At 43.7% G+C, this 14404-nt stretch overlaps 4 protein-coding genes across 4 annotated transcripts in view; 2 read left to right on the forward strand and 2 right to left on the reverse strand.

The window, feature by feature from the left end:
• SARC_10218 (hypothetical protein) overlaps positions 1 to 4278 on the forward strand; it is a 4799-nt gene extending 521 nt beyond the window's left edge. The window contains exons 2-4 of the mRNA XM_014295744.1: positions 698 to 775; positions 1132 to 1298; positions 2128 to 4278. Of these exons, the coding sequence (XP_014151219.1) occupies positions 698 to 775; positions 1132 to 1298; positions 2128 to 3474 (1592 nt within the window). The 3' untranslated portion in view covers positions 3475 to 4278. The remainder of the gene's footprint in view (positions 1 to 697; positions 776 to 1131; positions 1299 to 2127) is intronic.
• On the reverse strand, positions 4275 to 6469 carry SARC_10219 (hypothetical protein). The gene has a single exon (XM_014295745.1). The coding sequence runs from the start codon at positions 6137 to 6139 to the stop codon at positions 4346 to 4348; it is 1794 nt and encodes a 597-aa protein (XP_014151220.1). The 5' UTR covers positions 6140 to 6469; the 3' UTR covers positions 4275 to 4345.
• A 2911-nt stretch (positions 6470 to 9380) lies between these two features.
• Positions 9381 to 12887, forward strand: SARC_10220 (hypothetical protein). The gene is made up of 2 exons (XM_014295746.1): positions 9381 to 10737; positions 10888 to 12887. The coding sequence occupies exons 1-2, from the start codon at positions 9622 to 9624 to the stop codon at positions 12715 to 12717; spliced, it is 2946 nt and encodes a 981-aa protein (XP_014151221.1). The 5' UTR covers positions 9381 to 9621; the 3' UTR covers positions 12718 to 12887.
• Positions 12888 to 13418: 531 nt separating this feature from the next.
• The window catches only part of SARC_10221 (hypothetical protein), a gene marked incomplete at its 5' end in the record, with an annotated part of 4289 nt that continues 3303 nt past the window's right edge, over positions 13419 to 14404 (reverse strand). Inside the window, one exon of the mRNA XM_014295747.1 lies at positions 13419 to 14315. Coding sequence (XP_014151222.1) covers positions 13687 to 14315 — 629 coding nt within the window. The remainder of the gene's footprint in view (positions 14316 to 14404) is intronic.

Consider the following 14404-nt stretch of genomic DNA (forward strand, 5'->3'; position numbering starts at 1 on the left):
AATATGTATCATAGATATTAGCATGGTGTATTAGTATATTTCCACACACATGTCGCAAGCTCGATTCTGTTCTATTTTATTTTTGCCCTTGCATGTATTGGATAGTTCATTTGGATTGTTTTATATAGCGTGGGTCTACACAAACAGTATGTGCCAACATTGCATGATGAGCACATACTGACTGTCTTCTCAGGGTCACGTATGCAAACGTGTGTTAATATATCTGTGTATACATAGATAGGTGTTTACTCGTTCACCCCCGGTAGACGTGCTCCTTGTGCTCAGTGAACAGGTTCCTTCACAGTAGGACATTAATCTTCTCCTGCGGATTTGTTGACAACCCTAGTATCACCAGACAGCATTTGTAGGTCCAACCGAGTCTTTCATGCCGAAGTGAAGTAGTAGACGAATCTATTTCTTCGATACGATTTATAGGGGGGCACACTTGTCGTAAAGTGCGGTATGCCATATGGGTGACGATTGTATGCTTTGTGGGGTTTAGACAGAACGAGAGAGTTGTATCCTAGACAGTGACCGTATAATTATATAAATAGACTGAGTCCTAACCTAGACAGTGAGGTATAAGTCTATAAATAGACTGAGTCCTAACCTCGACAGTGACTGTATAATTCTATAAATATACTGAGTCTTATCCTAGACAGTGACTGTATAAATCAGTCCTATTTGTCTATTGCAGGGACCAGCAAGGGTCTTTTTTTCAGAGAGAAGGATCTGCCAAAGGATGCAGCGCTTCGAGACAGCATCATCTGTCAAGGTGAGGAGTTTGCTGTATCTATCTGTTTGTTCATAGACTATCCAAAGGCGGTACTGAGGCCGCGCTAGGTAGATACAAGTATAGCCGTGCGTACAGGACAGTCTTAGCCTCTTCCATGGCTGATAGCCCGCGTGTCAGTCTTGGAGAAAGTTTGCATCTCATGCGTAATTTACAGAGCTGTCAATCAGTTTACTACCATGCGTGTACTCACCGATGTATATCATCTGTGCCCTTTCGTTTCGATTTATAACCTCGCTTGCTTATGTAGATGTGGCCTCGTATGGCTCTCATTCATATACTTCCATGCGTGTACCCACACATCTATACCGTTCGTGCCCTTTCGATTCTATTTATAGCCATGGGTAGTCCCGATGTCTACGGACGCCAACTCAATGGCATGGGTGGGGGGCTCAGCTCACTATCGAAAGTAATGATACTCTCAACACCCCCAAAGGCTTCACGGCGATCTCGTAAAGTGGCACATGTGGCTAAATGTGCGGAGGTACATTATTCCTTCGGCCAGGTATGGTGATAGAGTTCATATGGGGAAGCTTGCTTGTGGTCAATGTGGGTTGAATACTCCACAGATTCGTGGACGATTGGAAAATTCCTATCTCGCGACTTCACGTCTGCCGCACTCGCATCGTGTACTAAATATTTGCGCTGGTATACCTTTTGTGACGCAATACAGTGACTGGGTATATATATATATATATATATATATTGTAATATGGGTGTGGTCTACAGATAGTAGTGAGCTTGAAGGCTAGTGTGCAGAACTGAATTGTGTCTGGTACATGCTTGATGGTTCGGGTGTATGAGGGGTGATTTTTTTAGAGTGATGGAGGCATGGGAAATGTTATGTGTCTTATGATATTGGTTTATGTCTACAGCTGATTTGGTAAGCGTAGACCAATAGAAGAAGAGCACAAAACATTTAGTAGTGTAGTTGCAATAGTATGATGGAATACATGGTGAGAAAGGAGAAGTTGCGTCAGTGACCAGAGGGTCTGTCGGCAGGCAATGTCTAGCTTTAGGTATATGTGTCAAGGTTGTGGGATGATCAGTCCTCGCAACCTTGTAAGCTATTACACTACTTTGATCCTATAAAGTACAAACGTTGTTTCACTCTAAACCGTTCGTGAACTAAATTAGTTACTCACAGTATATATATATATGAATGTACTTGTATATATTGATGTATATATATATATATCTATATATCAATATATCAATATATCTATCTATATATTTACATATATACATCTATATATATCTATATATATATATATATATATATATATGAATATAGATATAAATATTGATATAATGTATTACGACATACATATCAGGTGGATGTCGCTTCGAAAACAATAGAGTGGAACGGGAACTGTGGTAACCTGACCACCTGCATTGGTCCGTTGGCTGTAGACTGGCAACTGGTGCCAAGACAAACCACGTGGAACAAAGCGACCCGAGTAATGGAGAAACATGGCAGCGCCGGCCCTCTGGATTTCCCAGGAAACAGAGCAGCACGTATCCACTCCTCTTCTACCTGCCGGCAGGGCTGGCACGTGTTGAACCACGGACAGCCTGTACCCATCGACCTCCTCCTGAAGAATACCAACACCGGCAAGTTTATCACATCACGTTTCCACGTGGCGCAGCACCGCGATGGTATGTACTATAGTACACCACACCCAGCACAAGATGAGCGCGATGGTAGCACACAGGACTGTTCAAATACCACACCAAACGGACCGGCAGGTGCAGACAGTGGGACACCATCGGGACAGGAGCGGACGGATGAGACTGTGACCATACCCGGCGTAGACCAACGGCACCTACCCGTTGAGCTAGAGTTCGCTGAGCCTGCAGGGGCGGTGACTGGGCGGTTGCTCCCCACAGGCAATGCATGTGACACGCTGCAGATTGAGGGGATGGGTTCGGTTGTGTGCAGCATTGTGGATGCCACTACTCCGTGTGTGTTTGTGCGAGCAAGTGATCTTGGCCTAACGGCTACCGAACTGCCTAATGCGCTAGAGGCACGGATAAGAGAGTTGGAGCTTCTGGAGAGGGTGCGTATCGCAGCCCGCGATACCATGGGGATTGCCAGTGCCTCCAGTTCGGTACCGAAAGTTGCGATAGTAGGGACAAGCGCGGCTGCGGATTCATTGGCGAAGGGCCAGGGTATGTCTCACGATGAGATGGACATCCACGTCAGGATGTTGAGTATGGGCAAGCCCCACAAGGCTATTCCGTTGACCGGGGGTATGTGTGCGGCTGTGGCTGCCGTGGTACCTGGCTCGATTATCGCGGAGTTCATACATGATGATAGTGTGTCCGCCAAGACGGCCCCTGAATTGAAGGGCGATGCAGCGACAAGTCCGGAGAAGAAGCAAACGGTACGCATAGGCACGCCGTCGGGAGTGGTTGAGTTCACAGTACGGAGCAGTATAATGGACAAACCCAGTCCGAAAGTGGCATCTAACAGGACAACGGAGGAAACACGTGGGAAACAATCATTGTGGAAAGGTGCAAAGGTCGATGCTGAAGGAGTGCAACTAGATAGCACGGCCCAAGAGTTGTCAGAAGATGAGAAGTACCAGCGGGATGGTATAAAGTATGGGCTAATTGTGCATTCGGTGGGTGTGATTCGCACACAGCGTATGTTAATGGACGGTAGGTTGTACTTCTGAATGTCAAGCTCACACAGACTAGACCCACATGCCGATTCATGAGAGGGGAGTGCGACCTAGGTTGCCGGTACAGTGGCGTCCATCATGCCAGAGAGATGACTTCAAGGTTATATCCCAGTCCAGCTTGATTCCACAGTACATGATATCTTGTATAGTCATCTCAAGCATATCGGCACTCATATTGCACCAACAAGGACTACTCAATTTGTATTTAATAGCTCTTGGTATAGCTGGGTATATCTCCAGAGCCAGCCGTCCCCATTTCTTGTTTCTGGATTCACCTGAGGACCTGCACTTATCTGCTGGCTTGTACGTGCCCATCGGAGGCATCGATAGCTTCAATGCGACTTGACACAGGTATATCGCTCTGCTGCAAGATTTCCCTCTGTTCCGGTTTCTATTTACCAACCCGCTTCTCTCATTTAAGCAACGGAATGCATATACAGTGGCCAGTGCATGTCACCGTATTGAAGTCCGTTGGACACTACGTCGCAAGGATCTGCGATTGTCACATATGTCGCAACAATAGTGGCAGTAACGATGTTCATGTCTCCTTACAACATCTCAGTATCACACGGAGTATCATAAAAAATGCTCACATACGTTGTATTAGCTTTCTGGACATAGCGTTGTCGCACAAGCGCAAATATCATTCTACTCTAGGATTCAAGTCACGTATACTTAGCACGGCATTCTATATAAATTCGAACAAGTCTGTAACATATTGACGATGTAAATAAACTCGGACAAGTCTGTAGATTGTCGTTGTAACTAACAAGCGAACAAGGAATATTTCGAATCAGCTAATACTAGTTTTTTTAATTTGATATCTATATTCCATGTGCTGTATTGTCCGACTTAACTCCAACACTTACCGGATTGATAACATGGTAGTCAGACAGTTGCATACGGTTGCATTCACCGTATATATAGAATCCAGATTGGTCAATCGACTCACCAAGAATTGCTTCATCGCAACCACCTCAGCATCCCAGGTTGATAACCATTGGTTTTCAGCGGTGTAATCCAAAAACAATTCCAGTGGACGCCCCAGCACGTCCCATCTCTTAAAATTTCTCGTAGCAGGATTCCACAAGATTGGTATTTGTGAGTCAATCATCTCCAGTAGAGTGTCTGACTTGAATATTGTTCCGCGGTACTGTCGCCACATACAATTCACCAGACATTTATACTCTGGGTTCTGGTTCAATTCCTTAAACCACAATCCTTCGTATCTATCATATCCGAGTGAGCTGGAGGCTTTGACCAAATTCCACTCGTGCCCCAGCGACAGGTCAAAATCCCACACTGGCCCGGCAGTGAACTTGCCGTTTGCGTCCTTATAAAAAGTGGTTGATTTCCTGTATGCATCTCCATTCAGCAGCATTTCTTGTACCAGCTGCTGGTCAACGAAAGAGCGGACATCTATCATCTGCTGAAATGCATCGTTCATCTTAGGGGATTTCATCATGTTGTCGACGGTTTCTAAGTAATCCTGAATATACTGGACCTGCGCTGGCGTGGCCTTATCGGGCTTTGGATATTCCAAAAGCATCACGTTTGCCTGGGTGTTGGATCCGCCACTCAATAATTGGACGTCGCCTTCGTGGAAATTGTCTCTCTTTACAATAAACGACGTCTCATTTATTGGTGTGGACGCTTTTGTTTTGCTTATCGGGATTCTATCATCGCCTCTTTTAATCTTCTCCTCCAACATGTAGACTCCCATATAATGAGTCTCATCCACGACATTCGGGTCTGCATACTTCTCATCAAGTCTGACGTATAATTCAATCGGTGCACCTTTCATAGACACCCGGCCTGTGGCCGCATATGTTGTGAAACCAATCATGTCTTTCATTAAGGTTTTATCCAGCATGGTCCCTCGTAGTTTATAGTCTGCTTCGGGCGCCATACCCGCGAGACCCAAGTCAATGCCTCTATCATTACCAACCGCATCGATAACTGATAGAGAATAGCCTCTTTTCGAAGACATCTCTAGGGAACTCTTGCCAGCGTACTCGGCCTTGCCAAGTATGCCAACAAACGGAGACGCATGTCGCGTGTGGTTGACTGGATAGTGCAAACTCCACACCATACTTCGTTTGGCCTCTAGGCCGAAGTCGCTGTTGTTTAGATCAGTCAATGTCATCGTCATGATTGGGAGGTCGGATACGAAAGAAGTAACGATGGCTGAAATCGCTGAGGGAATACTACTCACATTAGTGGCTGTAAGGCAAACTATATTCTTCATCGAAGTTCTAGATGTTGAGTTTGTCTCATCGCACCCTTCGACATACGCATCATTTTTATCTCCTAATTCTCCAAGGAGACTATTAGTCGGGTCATAATGAAAGTGTGAGTAGCCTGAAACACGCACGTTAATACTATCGGCGCGATCGACAGGCGCGATAGGAATCGACGAGGTGAATACGCCAGAACCCCTTCTAAATCGAGGAATGGTGTCAGTCTGGCTGCGCGGGTACATATTGGGGTCTAAACTGATACATTTCACTTCTGCTGGGATGTTCTCAACATAGTACCAGCCACCCCTTTCAACACACCTCACAGCTTGTGCATCTCGAGTATAATTAAGGGGAGTCGGCGTGGCAGCTGCTGTGCAGATGACGGCAGCGACCACGACTTTGTTGTTCAGCAGTTTCATTGTTGTGTACTATCGTTGGGATGATATTAATTTTGATTTCCATATATACAATAGCACTGAGTTTGCTTCGCACTGTCAGCAAACTTTAAGTTGTATTGCATGTATGCTCTTTCGATGTATTTATGTTCATTTTAAAAAAGGAAGAATTAATCACACTATAATTTGAGAGCGTGATACGGCGTTGATAGAGTGCGTTATTGTATACTATTTTATTGCTTTTCTGGCAGTGGCAAGTGGCAACTGTGAACTGGGCCTGGCAACTACTTCTCTGAGTTATATACTTTTTTTGTTTTAAAAAAAACAATAAGACAAATATGTAAATAAATATATAACAAACAATTTGGGCTTTGATCGACGGCTTCAAGAGTCATCACAACGACTGTCCCTCTCCCCGCGAGAGAGAGTATTTTTAAAGAACGAAGTCTAAAACCTTAAAAGTACGCACAGTAAATATATGTACAAGAAGGGTATTTATAAATATATTTATAAAAAAAGGAATAAAAGCCAGGAAAGTAGTAAGAAGTTGGCCATTGTCATTGTGACGATAATATTTCACAATGTATACTCAAGTCTCAATAGTCAATACTGATCATATTTTATTCACTTTTATTGACTTGTTGTCTGCATCGTTGTAGAGCTCTCGAGAGTCGAGAGGTGTCCATATTGCCTATTGAGGAACTCGAAAGTTATTAGGACTCTCGGAATCGGCAGCGGCTCTTTTTGTTTTGTTTTTCATCTATAGTATTTACGTTCTCCTCTTTTCTGAGTTTTCTCTCTCTCTTGAACCCCTCTCTTGTGTGTCTGTGACTCTGTATGTCTGTGATACTATGTATGCCTGTGTGTGTGTCTGTGTGACTTGTTACGTGCTGTTTTTCGTTTTCCAATAAAAAATATCAAAAATATCTTCAACTGGGACTCTGAGAGTCCAAACCGGCTTCGAGTCTTTGATTGCAGTGATAGCTGATAGTCAGATGGCTTATGGCCTCGTGAGTGATCAATGATGGCTGATGCAGTGATGCATCATGCAGTGATTATGCTGTTGCATGTTTATTAAATTTGTTTCTAAAAACAATGTAAATAGGGTTAATAGTTCACTACTCTAAATACTTTGTAACGATCAGAAAAGTATTTAGCTGGTACTATGTACGGTTTCATACTGCATAGTGCATACATGGTAGCGAGCTATATCATTCATTCATTCTGTGGGGGGATTCATATGTATGCACAAGAAAATAGTAAATATATTGTTGTATAGATCTGTATTTAAATACATAAATACATATGTACTCTAATTTATGTTTTTTCCTCCAATTGTTCCTCGTTGACTCGTTAAGGGGTTTAAATTGTACTCATTCTAATTACAAGGCTTTTAAAAGTCCTGTACTGTTATTTTTTTGTCACTGCCTCCCTGTGTCAGGATTGGGTAATTTGCGCGCCTGCTGCCTTCCTTTTAAATTTTGTTTTGTTTTTTAAAACAAAACATAAGCACAACAAAGAGCAATGATAAAAGTCTGAAGCTTTTTTTAAATTTTGGTTTTTGTTTAAATATTGTGACTTGTGTATGTATAAATTCTATTTTGTTTTTAAATAAATATCATAAATAGCCTTCTGTATATTATAGTTCATAGCCAGCCTCGTAAATAAATATTTACATTTTTTTTTACAAAACAATTTTAAAAACTGTATCGTTTTTTATAGTTGTTTGTTTTTAGAAAACTGGTGACATGACTGGTATTTATTTTTTATTAACATTTGTCTAATGTCTTCGATTGTGAAACTGTGAACTTGAACTCTGCGAGAGTCTGAACTTTGAAGTTTCGAGTTTGAACTTCTGAACTCTGAAGTCTGAAAGTAAACTGTTATGAACTTTAAAAAAAACTAGTCTGTTTTGAGTGTTTTCAAGTTTCAACTGATAATTTCAGCGAATGGTACAAGGAGAACTGTCATCTGCTCTCGACGATGAATTTAAAAATAGGTCCTATCAACTATCAGGGCTATCATACCGTCCTACTACTATACTACTAGTAGTAGTAGTGGTTATAACTCCAACCGTTTGGAATTCCGGATTCCGGATTCCGGATTCAGTGACTCGCCAAAGATGATGAAGATCTCCGCAATTTCGGTTTGAACAAGAAAATAAATGTAGCACTTTTTATTAGTAAGATTTAAAAAACCAAAAATACCGCAGCCCGCAGCTCGCAGCCCGCATCTAAATAATTCTACACATGCAGTCTGCGACTCTGCGGCACTAAAAGTCTCAGAGTCTGAAGCTACGATGAAATGTGTAATGATTGGAGCTGTCTGAGCTTCGAACTGATAGGGCAGTGGCCTAAAAAGCCTGGACATCCCCAGCAATTTAATATTTATGACTGGTCCCGAGTGTCGAGTACCGACTGCTTGGCAACCCATTGCCCAGTGCCCGACCCCCCAACAGGAAACTGCATCTAGTTTCGTCAAAGGCTCTCTGGTATTTACAAACAACAAAGAGTAATTTGTTATTTGATAGAATCGTCTTGTCAACAAACAATGATTTTAATGCAATAGCACACGTGCATTGAACTGCCAGAGTGCCTAATTCATATTTGCCAACTGTCTGCCACCAGAGCTATCACAAATCAGTGCAGTGCCGATTAGAGGCACAATGATTCAATAAAACGCACTTTTAAAGACTCAGGGGCCGTCAGCCTCGTCAGGGCTACTCAGGAGGATATATTTATAATATAGGTGTCAGGCTCGGGTCTCGGGGGTCGGGACTCCGGTACAATTAAATAATAGTTCTTGTCTTGTTTTTTTTATAGAATATGTAGTTCATAAAATTCCGTCAATCTACTTTTTATTTTTATTGTTGTGGACTCTATGGTCATCTCGGAAATTCATGAGTGACAAACAGTAGTGAAGGAAACAACACAGTGTAAATAATGTGAATGTAGTTGCGGCAGTAACCCTCTCCCGGATCGACGTAATAAAGTTCAAAGTATATGGGTACAGAATGCCCGTACCAAATTCCAAAGAGAGTCCTTGATTTTATTATTGTGGGACATCATTATATCTGTAGTCCTATAGAAAAGTTGCAAACATTATCCGTTCCTAAAAACTAAAAAAGTTATTATGCTGAGAGTTCAGCGACACCTGTTGCCGAACACAATTGGATTAATTCTAAATTTAAATATATTTTTGGACTAATATGTGTATAACATGCCATATGTCCATTAGTTCCCAACGCTAAATACAACACAGAGTCTGAGCGTCAGCCTCACGCCGCACGCACAGATATATAAGTGAGATATTAGGCTTTAAAAAAGTAGCGTTATCGATTCATTCCGTTCTCAATACAGTAAATACCTTCATTCAAACCCGACAAAAGTGCATTTGCTAAATGTACTTCATACCCTCATTTAGGTATAAAAAGGTTGGACATAAGTCTCACTCTCCGCAACTCAAGCACTAAAAATACTCGGTTAGTATTCCAATAATATATTATCATGAACGAAATCAACGGCACCACCATGGACACACCATTCCCCGCTAACTACGACCGGGACACTAATATCTGGTACGTAGAGTTACATCCCTATCTGCTCCTTGTGGGTGGCTCACTATTCATCTTCTGGTTTGCGTTCGCTGGAATAGCTATACCACTCTTCCGGCTGTATACTCACCTTCGACTGAAGTACTATCCCAACCCCGAGGATGCAGATCGTCTCGCGGCCGGCACTACTCGATACATTCACTCTAAACATTGGGGACTGACAACGTTCTGCTATGTGACCGCTATCAGCTGCATCCTCGCACTGTATATTTCCGCTGCCTTCGAATACGATAACGAATGGGTGTCGCCATCGCAATTCTTCAATTTCATCTGGTACATCTGCCACTACTGGACCTGGCATCCGGCGTTGAGACCTACAATGTCTGTGTTCATATTCCTGTACTTTTTTGCATTCATCGACATTCTGATTCCCTCTCTAGCGGGAATTGTAACAATCGGACAGTGGACCGATGAGAACTTGCAGTCCACGGCAAACAACCCCATTACAGATGCAGAGCGACAGCATCTCACCATCGGCGAAGCTCATGAGTTCAACGAAAGTGGGGCCCGCGCGTCCAACACGTCGCTGGACAGTCCTCACAGTGTGAAATTCAGCGGAAGTATAGACAGTGCAACTGAATTAGTACCCATTGAGGATGAGCTGGTGCATGGGTTTATAGTAGTGTGCCATAATAGTAGCAAAGATATCATCCACACCATCCGACCTATCTTGCAACATATCGAGCCGTGGCAGCTGTTTTTAGCCGACAACGGATCCACACAACTAGAGTGCGTTAAAACTCAGAAAGTCTGCGATGAGGCAACCGCAGAGTTCAAAGAGGCTCATCCGGACTATGACGGGCCTCCTATTAATCTGAGTCACTTGAACAAAGGCAACAAAACTTGGGCTCAGTATGCACTTGTGAAAGAGATGTCCGATTTCAGAATCGATGCAGTTCAGTCTGGTGGTGAATTGTCGTCCTTGGCGATCAATTGTGTGACTCTTCTGGATGACGACGTAATATGGCCATCCACGTGGGCATCCCATAAGTGCGACAAGATCTTTAAGGTGTGTGATATGACCAGCTGTATCTGACATTTTGATGACTTACTTTGGTGTAGCACATGTGCAAATAATAATAGATAGCTTGCATTCCACATCGACACCGCGCTAGATCATAAGTAATAAGATTTAGTACTACTTCGAATACATTTACAGGACAAAGCAACAGTAGCAATCGCTTACCCCCTCTATGCCGAAAATGGATCTGATACTGTATGGACTCGCTTCCAAGAGCACGAATACCTGATGGGAGATGCAGGGGTTAACAGATTTTTGCAAGATACGATGGGAACGAATCTTTTCTGCAGTGGAGCGGCAGCTACATGGCGTCTAGAGGTGCTGATGGAAGTTTTACTCAGGCACGATACTACCTTCAATGGCGAGGACTTAGAGATGGGCTATATTACACATAGACTATCTGGTCGTGATAACAAACTATTAGCGAATGTTGCGTACCTCCCAACATTTGAAGAGGACAAGCCAAACAAGGAAGGCGCAGTCATTCGTAATGATCGCAGTCAGCAAATGATGGAGAATATAGATCGATATAGCTCTGCAACCGAAGATTTAAACTACGGCGAAGATTCTATGGGGTATGCAGTCTCAAGCGATTCCTCTGGTCGTAACTCACGGGCTTCGGTGGACTCTGGCGGAAACTTACACAGCTGTATTTCGAACATGAGCGCTGTTGGGGCTGACACACAACTGACAGAAGCCGAATACAAGAGGAGAAGGCAACATGTCCGCACCATAAACCGTGCCGCAAAGCGAGGTCACAAGATAGCTGTGATGCGGGATTGTTTCGTGCCAACTATCGTTCCCTTCTGCTTTATTCACTACTGGGACTTCATGCCCAATCCAACTGCCCGGAAGTATTTTCCCAATCGTAAGTGTAGTCGTGATTGTGGCGAAGCATCCCTTGTTGCCCAGCGCTTCCGTTCCTGGGAGGTAGGAAACCATAGTTTCACGTGGCGCTTTGTCAAACTTTTAATCTCACCCGGTGGCTTGACAAGCCGTGCGAAATGGGTGGCCAGATTGATCACGTTCTGGAGATTGATAAGTATCGCAAGAGAATATCTGTACATCGGTGTTATTCTGTATACCGCGATTTGGATCCCCAGCTGGTTCGGCAGTATGATGATATTGACGATAGACATGACTATCATTTACTTAGGCTTCCTATACACCGCCCAGATGTACCTTAACTACGCCTGCCTACGAAAGCCCCACATGCAGACAAGAACAGAGACGGCCATTGCGTTCCCGTGGATCTTCTCCTTGCCGTACCTCATCCTCATCCGACCTCTGTTTATAGCCTATTTCATCTGCTATTATTTCTCCTTCGTGAGATGGCCTACGGAAATTCGTAAGGCAGTAGTACACGACGCTAAACTAAACAAGGAAATCGGCCAGACATGGAACCTAAGTAGAAGTATGAGCGACTTTGTGCGAACACCCGGCGGTTCGCCTTACGGGGACCAATCAGCCAACACTTCCAGCCAATTGAGAAGTACCATATCCCACGAGTCGATCTTCGCACCGAACAATTCAGTGTATGGACGGCAAAGTTCGGGACACAGAGACAGTATGTTCGATCCATCGGGTGGGTACAGATCCTCTAGTTCGTCTGGCTCCAATTGGGATCACATGGAGGGCGTATCTCCTCCTATATCTAGACCGACATCAAACTTCTACAACAAACACTTCCGCGGGTTTAGGGGTTCGCAGATGTCGGACTCGACATCGAATAACTCGATGCAGCACTCGGCCATCGTATTTAATGAGTCGATCAGTGAAGACGGGGAGGACGGATCCTATTCAGACGCAGAGGTATCTAGCGGAGGCAGGATATCACCAGACCGCATCCTGACACATGCCGCTGCACATCATGATACGCTTAACCAGATGGCCCGGTACGGCGATCCAAGGGCGTCGCCTAGCAACGGAGTCAATAACAACGGCTGCTATAAAGTTTGTAGTATATAGTCAATGCAGACAAAAGGGCTCAGCCAGCGCAAGCAGTGGCCATGTGACAGTATATCATACTAATATGAGGGGATGAAGACAGTTAGAGGCGCAGTAAGTCAATAAGGTCCAGCGCAAGAATAGTGTAAGTGGCAGCATAATTTATTACACTATAAACGAAATACAACGTGAATGCACAAGCATGGATTGTTTTTGATATAACTTTAAGGTGTTTAAATTTGTTTATGGCACAGATATTATATATCAGTAATATACGTACAGAAACTAGACACACGCACACATAAATATATATATATATGAATATATATACATATAAATATATATATATATATATATGTTTTATATATATATGTATAAATATAACACACACACACACATGTATATATGTATATATATATATATATATCTATATATATGTATATATATATATATTTATATATTTCCATAGATATATACACTGTAGAGATATTCCTATTGTGAGCTCATGTTTTTGTTAGAAGGTGAATATGCACACTAATTCCCCATGTATATCCTACGAATGCCATCAGATATATCTAGCCCTACATAAGTACATTAGAATGTATGCCAAAAGTGCTGGGATATGTGTCCGTATAAGAACTGTGCGGTTAGTATAGGGTTTGATTCTATCGCTAAGCAATACCTAAGGCACACAAATACTCCTTCGGCTCGACATACGGTATGTTTGCTACTTTTATCTATGTTCCTGCGCTAAACCGTTAGCAATTGGAATACGTCTAGGTGAAGACAGTGTACAACACTCGTCCTCTTAAGCTACATCCACTTCTATATAAGCCTTTTCCACCTCGTTTAACCTTTAAATTTCTTATTATACTCTGCCCCCACGATACCTTACTACACTTAGCACACGACTCGCCCATGCCCGCCTCGGCACAGTCCTGGGAAGCTCACTATATTAATGTCGAGTCGTGTGTGTAGATAATCTATCAATCATCCAGGAATGCTCTCTATATCAATGTCCTTGTTGTAGGTCAAGTTTGTCAGTGAGTCTATATTATCTCCACTATCTCCTTTAGCTTTAGGGCCGGTCGAGCCCGCGGTACTCCCGGCATTCCCCTCCGCCACATCCGTATCATCCCCGCCTTTCGCAATGGTTGCCATGGCAACCGTCGTATCCTGTACACGGTCCTCAGTTCCCACACTCTTATTCACCAACGCCATAGGCCTCGCCCGTCGTGGGGTCCGGGAGGCTACCTTGCTCGTGTCCTGTGGTATGGGCAGCGAATAGGTCGCCCCAAACCCACACCCCTCATCGCCACCGCCCCCTTCCATCACAGGCACGTTTGACCGCGTCTTCAGCATGTGTGTTTGTGCTCCGGCATCAGCGCGTGCGTGGCTGTGTGACTCATTGGGCGGAGCTTGAGTGGTTGTGGATGGCTCGTAGAGTGTGCTATCGGACTGAGCGTGTCCGGTTGTAGTGCTCGGGGGAAGAACTCGCCTTCTGGGCGTGCGTGGCGCAACTTTACTGGTGTCTGTTGGGATTGGGATTGGGACCCCCATCAGTCCTGTTATGGTCGCATCCCCTGCGGACACCTCAGTTTGGATAGCTGTGGGGGTATCTGGCAGGGTGATGCATATTATAGTTCAATCAGTAGTGGAGATATATGAAAGGTATATATATATATATATATGTGTGTGTGTGTGTGTA

Source organism: Sphaeroforma arctica (assembly GCF_001186125.1).
Source record: "Sphaeroforma arctica JP610 unplaced genomic scaffold supercont1.1174, whole genome shotgun sequence".
Classification (NCBI taxonomy): Eukaryota; class Ichthyosporea; order Ichthyophonida; genus Sphaeroforma; species Sphaeroforma arctica.